Source organism: Protomyctophum parallelum, assembly GCF_964188405.1.
Source record: "Protomyctophum parallelum genome assembly, chromosome: 1".
Lineage (NCBI taxonomy): Eukaryota > Metazoa > Chordata > Actinopteri > Myctophiformes > Myctophidae > Protomyctophum > Protomyctophum parallelum.
The window spans coordinates 5,225,583-5,235,139 of NC_139697.1; the positions used below are offsets into that span (position 1 = coordinate 5,225,583).

The following is a 9,557-nucleotide window of genomic DNA, read 5'->3' on the forward strand; positions in this document are numbered from 1 at the left end:
TCGAATGGAAGTTTATTCCAGGCTGTTGGGCCGTAGAAGCAAAAAGCTTCCTCACCATATTTTTTTGTGCACATTCTTTTAGGCACTTCAAGTAGGCCAGCATTGGAGGACCTGAGGGGGCGGTTAGGGACATATCTAGGTAGGCAGTCACGGAGGTACGGAGGTGCGAGACCATTGAGAGCTTTATAGACAAGTAAAATAATTTTAAAAACAACCGGAAGCCAGTGCAGTGATGCCAAAACTGGAGTAATATGTTCTCTCATCTTAGTTCTAGTTAAAACTCTAGCTGCTGCATTTTGGACAAATTGTAATCTGTCAGTAGTTTTCTTAGGCAGTCCTGAAAAGAGCATAAGTTCTTCTGAGACGGCTCGCCCCGGAATTTCGAAAAGTAAAGACGGCTCGCCCCAAGCCGTGGATAGCTCGCCCCCAAAGCACGGATATCTCGCCCCATGTTTAATTCATGTTTATTTGTTACCTTATTTCTCATGGTAGAATCAATGTTGTTTGTCAAAGGAGAACATTTGTTTGTTTGTTGTTTGTTGTTGTTGTTGGTCAAATGAAAATTATGCATGGAGAATGAATGGCTCACCCCCCTCCATTGTTCTGGAAATTACATTCTGGAAAGGTGTTCCATTCCTCCATTACTTTTTCTTTTTTTTCCTAAATTTTTATCCCACGATTTTGTAACCCGGTTTTCTTTTCACCCAGTGCCAATTAACTAATGTAATCCTGGGCGCTACACTTCCTCTGCCAACCTGGGGGGGCAGCGGACTGACCTCATGCCTCCTTCTATGCATGAGGAGTCCAAGCTGCTTCTTTTCACCTGACAGAGGGGAATTTCCCCGGCCGGACGTAGCGCGTGGAAGGGACACGTTATTCAGTTCCTTTCCCCTCCATCAGGTGCCCCGGCTGGCCAGGGGGAGGTAGTTTTAGAGACCAGGATTACGGCATGTTTTTGTGAGGGTATCTCTACCCTAGGGGACACGGGGAGAACATGCAAACTCCACACAGAAAGGCCCTATCGGGCCCTATGGGCACTGATAACGCGGAGGAGGGAACACGCCGCCAGTGCCCACAGCGTCCCCAGCGGGAATCGAACCCAGGACCTTCTAGCTGTGAGGCGACAGCACTACCGACTGTGCCACCGTGCCCCCTTTTTCCTCCATTACTGAAATTAGTTGTTGTACTATTGTTGTACTATTCTATGTCTGCCTAAAAGTACAGTAGCCTACTTAGAGTTAAAGATGGATTTTTGAAAATGACTCAAATCATGAAGGCAGCATGCAATTTACGTGGAATCTTTCACAGACTTTCATACTAGGCTGAGGAATATATCCCACCCTTTTCACATTGGCCAGTTACAGCGCCACCAACAGGTGGATTTTTCAAATCATGAAGATTTTAGGCTGAGGCATATATATATATATATATATATATATATACACACACACAGAGCCTAGTTCTTCCACGCGCCAGACCTCCCAGTCCCGGCAGAGTAGTTAGGGAGCGGCGGACTGTATGACCCTGTCTTTCCCTAATGGGACTGATCGTGGGTAGCTACTGGGACGTAAGTCGGGACTTGATCACCCCGGCTGGGTCACCTGAGTGAGGGTTATGATATTGCCAGACCGGAAACCTCGATGACCTTGGGATACATCACTGAGGATACGTCCCAGGTGATGACCTTGGGATACATCACTGAGGATACGTCCCAGGTGATGACCTTGGGATACATCACTGAGGATACGTCCCAGGTGCATCCATGCCATGTTTTTTAGCTCTCATAATAGAGCTATAGCACTGTTACTGAACAAACACGCTATAATAGCTATGACTACTATCACAATAGAGCTATTAAGCATTGATTAATTTGATTTAATGACATGACATATCACTATACAATATCAATATTACACTCCCTTGAAGTGTGTCATAAAGTTATTTAATAACATGACATATATCAATATTACACTGGCTGGACCAAACATATGGGCTGTAAACTAAAGACCTGGAGGCGTGATCAATGCTCTTTGGCCACTGAGAATAGCCAAATGGCATTGATCACGCCTCCAGGTCTTTAGTTTACTCAAGTTAGGGAATAAAACCTGGTACTTAAGACACGCAAAATACAGCCCCTAGTGTTATATAGATCCCACAACACTGTGGCTGGACCAAACATATAGTGTTATATAGATCCCACAACACTGTGGCTGGAGTCTTTGATATATAGTTAATAGTTACCTTGTGTAACCCCGAAGGTTTGCAATAAATAAAAAATCACACCTAAGTGAGGGGAGCTCTTATCATCGTACATCATCATAATATCATCTCATTCCGGCCAATCACAATTTGCGTCCTCACTTTTGTTTTCAATGTTTGAGTCTGTTTTTACACAAACATTCAAAAATGGCCATTATTTTTCAATGGCAATTAATGTTTGTGTTAGGACAATGTTTGTGTTTAAACGCACCCTAAGAGCTGCATGGACATAGGAGCGGCTAGCGCCCTCAAAAATAATTGCTCCATTGATTACAAATTGATCATTTGTGTTCATTCACATCTATTGTACAGTGAAGAGGCTCAGGAGTCAGGAGGAGCTCTTTTAGCCCGTAAACAAACACAAAGCTGCTTGCAGCAATAACAGAACAAAACATCACCAAACCCTGTACTATTTTTGAGGGGCACTAGCCCCTCCTATACACAGGTTTAATGTTTGTCTTTAGTTCAATGTTTGTTTTGTAAACGCCATTGACAATGAAGGGAAACTGTAATGTGCCTCATTACGTCATATTGTCTCTTTATTGTTAATGGCGTTTAATGTTTGTGTTGGCATCGTTTGTTTTACATCACCTAATCAACATGAGCTAGAGTCTATCTCATGTTGATTAGGTGATGTAATGGTGATGTAAAGTCTAGCTGCTATCCCCTCCTACAATGTACAGCTTTTGTCCCCACACGTCTCAATATACGCCATTGACAATGAAAGGAGAAATTAGGTCAAATGTCTGCCAAATATGACATAAATGTAACCAACCAATCACATAGTTGTTCATGAGATGATATATGATGTATAACCCATTCTGACCGGGCACCCATTTTGGTGTTGGCATCATGTTATGCTTTAGCTATTGAAAAATAGCAGATCTACAAGCTCATATCGCGCCACCGAGTGGCGCGATACGAGCTTGTAGGTCTGCTATTTTTGAATAATCGAAGAACGACTGACATTTTTAGAATCTGATCTCAGGTCAGAATGGGTTAATCAGACCAGTGTGTGTCCAGTGGAAACCTCGTATGAATCTGATCTCAGGTCAGAATGGGATAATGTCTCAGGGGTATTTATAAGTGGTTAAATATGTCTCCTCCTCGTTACAGAATGGCTGCAAACGAGTCCTTCTGGGACCCCGTGGAGCTTCTTCCAGGGAACAGTTCTGACACCTCCTCGTGGACGAACGGCTCATTGGACTGGGAGCGGCCGGCCTTCACGGTGGCGGCTCAGTGTCGCGTAGCCGCCACCCTGTTGCTGTTTGTGTTCGCCGCCGTCAGCAACCTGTCCGTGCTGCTCAGCGTGCTGTGGGGACGAGGACGGCGGCTGGCCAAGCACCTCCGCCCACTCATCGCGGGGCTGGCCTCCGCCGACCTAGTGAGTGATTCATTTCATTGGGGGGGGGCATGCACTGCACGTGTATGTGTAGCATAGTAACAGCCTGCTACACATTGACCTAGTGAGTGATTCATTTCATTGGGGGGCATGCACTGCATGTGTATGTGTAGCATAGTAACAGCCTGCTACACACTGCGTGGTGCAGGCACCCTCTTTTCTCTCTGTTTTCTTCTGTTTTCTTCCGCCGCACTATCTACTAGCTCAATGGCCTTGTGGTAGACTCTACCTGCACTCTACCGCACCTTGACCTCCCATTCTCAGGGTAGAGTGTAGAGTGTCCGGACTGGGAGGTAAGGGTGTGATCCCCGGCCGGTCCCACCGTCCCACACTATAGCATCATGTCGAGGGGGCGTACTTGTACATAAAGCTGCCTCATGCTACAGAAACAGGAGATACTGCATAGGCTCCTGCCCTATATGGGCCTCATGGCTCGGGCCGCTCAGCAAGGCTTACTATCTATGCAGTTTAACAAAAAAGTTACATTTTTAGGTACCGTATTTCCAATAGCCTACTTTTACTTCTACTCCACTACATGTATTTGAAATCTTTAGTGACTTTTTTCAAAATATACATTAACCACTTCATTTCGGCATTTTGAAAATAGCCGATCTACAAAATCACAACCCATTGTGAGCTTGTAGATCTGCTAATTCCAAAAATATTTTTATACATTCGAAAATATATTACGGGACATTCTGCATGATGAGATTTTGACACCACTTTGAATTCCGGACTTTTATTGCAGTATTGATACTTTTACATAAGTAACAAAAATGTGAGTTCCTTTTCCCCACCACCGTATTCAATTGATAGGTGATGACGTTCGTGGTGATGCCGCTGGACGCCATCTGGAACGTCACAGTGCAGTGGTACGCGGGCGACGCCATGTGCAAGCTGCTGTGCTTCCTCAAGCTGTCGGCCATGCACTCGGCGGCCTTCATCCTGGTGGTGGTCAGCCTGGACAGACACCAGGCCATCCTGCACCCTCTGGACTCGCTGGACGCCGGGCGCAGGAACAAGCGCATGCTGCTGCTGGCCTGGGTCCTCAGCCTGCTGCTGGCAGCGCCGCAGGTGGGTCCCGTTTCCAACGCCACCAATGCACTGAAAGGGACAAAATCATGTTTAACCCATTCTGACCTGAGATCAGATTCATACGAGGTTTTTCCGCCGGACACACACTGGTCTGATTAACCCATTCTGACCTGAGATCAGATTCTAAAAAATGTCAGTCGTTCTTCGATTTTTCAAAAAATAGCAGACCTACAAGCTCGTATCGCGCCACTCGGTGGCGCGATATGAGCTTGTAGATCTGCTATTTTTCAATAGCTAAAGCATGACATGATGCCGACACCAAAATGGGTGCCCGGTCAGAATGGGTTAATGGTCTCAGTAACCATCTACAGACCTACCAAGATCTCAGTAGACTGCATTCTGTGTGGTTGATCACGAGTCACGACTACCAGTAACGACTTGCCTTGTCAACTGACTAGTGGGCGGTTGGTTAGGGGGAATTATGTTGGCCGGTTAAGATTAAGGTTAGGGTTAGAGTTAGGGTTAGATTTAGGGCTCCATTTTCGTCACCGCTAAACCCCTGATATCCTTTTTATTATTTCAGTTCAGGGTCAGCAACTCTCATGCACCTCTAGCCGTTCCTGTTTACACTGAGCATGTGCAAACCTCCCACACGAGACCGTGCACCTTCCTCTTTATTTTTCCTAGGACTACATGTTGTCTCGGTAAGACAGCCCTCCCCCTATCCACAAGGAGGAGCAGTGCACCAAAGCATTATGGGAATTGTAGTCCAGGAAGGAAGTGAGCTCAGTGTCACTTTGAAATACTGAAATATCTAAAAACACAAATTACCCACATAAAAACTCCAGGAAAGTGTGTCTCCCAAACATCATTAAAATAAGATCTTGTTGCAAAAAGGGTGAAGTGGCCCTTTAAGAGAGAGAGAGAGAGAGAGAGAGAGAGAGAGAGAGAGAGAGAGAGAGAGAGAGAGAGAGAGAGAGAGAGAGAGAGAGAGAGAGAGAGAGAGAGAGAGAGAGAGAGAGAGAGAGAGAGAGAGAGAGAGAGAGAGAGAGAGAGAGAGAGAGAGAGAGATAGAGATAGAGATAGAGATAGAGATAGAGATAGAGATAGAGATAGAGAGACAGAGAGAGAGACAGAGAGAGTAAGGCAGCGGGGGCTCCTATAAATCGTGTCCATTCTAATAAATAACATGAACGGGGAAAAAGCATATAGCAGGTAAGTAAGTACATTTTATTTATAGAGCACTTTTCGAAACAATGTTACAAAGTGCTGTACAACAAGGTAAAACAATCATGTTAAAACAAAGGCATGAAACAAACAATAGAAGGTAAAACATTGAGATGCAAAGTAAAAATACATCATGAAATAAAGTGCTGACGAAATAAATATACGTTATTAACAAGTTCTTCAAACCGTATGGTATGCTGCCCTGCAACAATTTACAATTTACAATTTAGGCATTTAGCAGACGCTCTTAATCCAGAGCGACTTACAATTAAGCAAGAACAAAAGCATGGGAATACATCACATAAAAGCATTTATCATGAAACATGCGTAAGCTAAGAAAGTAACAGTGGAATATCTATATAATGAAACTATACATACACTATACATATAAACTATACATATTTACTACTATGCTATACATATGTACTATGGCGTGCTATGACTATATACAATACAATTATAGTGCTGTCTACATAACATGCTATAAGTCTGTATCAAATGCTATCTAAGCCAACAGAAATGCTATCTAAGGGGTTAGGGTAAGTGCTATGGGCCATGATGGAGTCTGAAAAGGTGGGTTTTCAGGCTACGGCGGAAGATTGGGAGTGATGCTGCAGTTCTGACTGCAATGGGAAGTGCATTCCACAGTTTTGGAGCCAGAAGGGAGAAGAGTTTGGGACGTGTGGAGCGTTGTCCCGGCGTTTTTAGTGAGGGTACTTCCAGTTTCCCTGCAACAGCAGACAGCACTATCCTTTATGACTTACGGTAAACAAGCCAGGAGCCTGCATGGTGGTTTGGCAGTCGGCCCTTCATACGCATTAGAATGAATGAGAGTGAGACTGCAGCTCAGACAGGGAGGCAAGTCACCATCTAAACTAAAGCACGTTAATTATGTTTGCATAGGACCAGACTGGGAACACTAATTGTCATACCTCAAAAAATAGGAATTAAAAATTCCAAAAAGGTAGCACATCCAAAAATTAAACAAGCGGGGGACAAGGTACTCACATTTCCATTTCTTTATTGGCAAACACCAAATAAGTTACGCTGACGCGTTTCGGCTATGCAGCCTTCATCAGAGCATGACTAATTGTCATAGTTTGTGGAGGCGTCATACCATAGATTCACATCTGTAACTATATGATCCATGATTCACATGGTAATAGTCGACAGCAGCAAGTAGGCCTACTGCTTGAGTATTGTACCGTCAAGTAAACATTTTTTGAGTAGGCATATGTACTTGATCGAGTTTCACTCCACTACATGTATGACAGATATTGTAGGTTACTATAGCCCTGTGCTTTTCTGGGCATAGAGGGGCGGAATAAACTAGCGCTGGAACCGGACGCCGGCTCCCTATTGGTTCACCAACCCATGTGCCACACTAGGACATGCAATTGTAAGCAGAAGTCTTGACTACATTATGCGAGCTGATTACACCTTTACTTTACTTACGCCTGACACCCCTACTGGGGTATAGGCCGTCGACAAGGGTCCTCCAGAGTTCTCGGTCACTGGCATTCTTCTCTGTCTGCGACCAGGTGCATCCCAGCTGATTACAAGCATTGTTTTAAGTAGTGAAAATAGCAGATGTACATGCTCACATTTTTTTGTTTTTTGAAAAATGTCCACAGCTGTTGATCTTCAGGGCCATCAAGCCGGAGGGCAGGGACTTCACTCAGTGCGTGACGCATGGCAGCTTCACGCAGCAATGGCAGGAGACCGCCTACAACATGTTCCACTTTGTCACCCTGTACGTGGTCCCCCTGCTGGTCATCACCTGCTGCTACACCAGGATCCTCCTGGAGGTCAGCAGGCAGATGACCAAGAGCAAAGGTATACGGGACTCACTGGAAACCCCCTGGTGCTCCATGAACTCTTCATCGTCTCCACCAGTCGTGCGATTTCCACGGAATTATGCATGAAAATTCCCATTTAATAGGCCGAGGAAAACGAATACCGGAAGACTCGACCCGGTGCTTGCCCGTTTTTCCTCCCGGAATTGTCACCAGTGAGGGGGATAACTTTGTTGCGAACGCAGTGATATATAAAAAGATACTCCTGTAGAAAGGCTATATTATTTTACTTATTGACCCTATAAACAATTTAGTATTATTTAGTATATGTAAGGTTTTGCCCACTCAAATGGTACCTCGTCAGATAATCCCCACATATCCTACAACAACTTCTGTGAACAGACTTCAATGTAGTAGATTTTCATAAATTATATTTGTACTTAGGCTGTCTGCTGTCATGAAAGTTTATAGTTAGAGAAATTCAAAGTCCAGCCGTCTGCTGTCCAGCCTCTCCCACCCCTCACATTGGGGAAAATTCTGGGAGGAAAACAGAAACGGGGCGAGTCTTCTTGTTACCAGGAAAACAGGCCACTTAAATGTGGCCTCATGGTGGTGCTATAACTGTGGGGTTTCTTTTCTTTCTTTTTTTCCCAGGCGGTGAGTCCTGTCTGAGACGCAGCGGAGCGGACATGATCCCCAAGGCGCGCATGAAGACCCTGAAGATGACCATCGTGATCGTGGCCTCCTTCGTGGTGTGCTGGACACCCTACTACCTGCTGGGCATCTGGTACTGGTTCCAGCCGGACATGCTGCACCGCACGCCCGAATACGTGCACCACATCCTGTTCGTGTTCGGCAACCTGCACACCTGCTGTGACCCGGTCATCTATGGTTTCTACACGACCTCCTTCCGGGCCGACCTGGCCGACGCGATGGCGTGCTGCTGCGGCGGCAGACGGCGGCGCTCCGACGCCCAGGCTTCGCCCGGGTCCCTGTATCGCTTCTCCGGAAGGAGAGCCGGAGCTGCCAGAGATGTGGAGTCTGACCCCAGCGCTGACCAGTCCAGTGTCAATCTTGGTTAGGCGTTGGAGGATTCAGGAGTGTGTTTGTGACTGCGAAGGGTAACCCTGGATCTTCCATAACCTGGAACTTTACGCAACCCATGCATTTCTGTGACTTATTTTGGTTTACATTATAGCCACAACCCTTGAAGAGGAAGGTACATCATGAGAAAATATCATAATTTCTTTTTTTTTAATAGCTGATTAGCTCGGATATTTCAACTATTTTATATATTTAAAGAACTAAATGCTTTCCTAAAGTAACTTAAAAGTCAATTCCGTGCCCCAAAAAAAGAAGTTTGAGGGCATTTAAGAGAGTTCGAAATACAGCGCGGTGATAGCAATGGCCGCCGCTCGGCTTCACTTCTCCTGCAGTGCAGAACACTATATGCATGGTTATGTCTGAGTCATGGTTATGTCTGAGTCATAGTTAACTCTATGGTTATGTCTGTCTGAGTCATAGTGAACACATAATGGTTATGTCTGAGTCATAGTGAACTCTGGTTATGTCTGAGTCATCCGCCCCACCCATTAGACCATTTTAATATAGGAATTTAGAAAGTTAAGATCTGATCAGAGTAGAGCAGGGCCCAAATTAGGTCCTGGGAACCGGATATGAAACCCAGTCCAGGTGAATTATGTGGAAACAAACCTGTGAAATATGTTTTCATGGCACGGTTCACTTTGTTATTGTAGTCAAAAAGAGACGACGAGAGGGATACAATATTGGGATTCAGAGATTTCCAATGAGAAGAATCGTTGTGCAACTGGTGCAAG

At 45.1% G+C, this 9,557-nt stretch overlaps 1 protein-coding gene across 1 annotated transcript; it reads left to right on the top strand.

Moving 5' to 3' along the window:
• Positions 1 to 3,376: 3,376 nt before the first annotated feature.
• Positions 3,377 to 8,801, top strand: LOC310874508 (gonadotropin-releasing hormone II receptor-like; the record flags this gene model as incomplete). Its single annotated transcript, XM_083787338.1, has 4 exons — positions 3,377 to 3,643; positions 4,478 to 4,735; positions 7,558 to 7,759; positions 8,374 to 8,801. 4 exons carry the CDS (start codon positions 3,377 to 3,379, stop codon positions 8,799 to 8,801), a joined length of 1,155 nt encoding a protein of 384 aa, XP_083643464.1.
• Between the last annotated feature and the right edge of the window lie 756 nt (positions 8,802 to 9,557).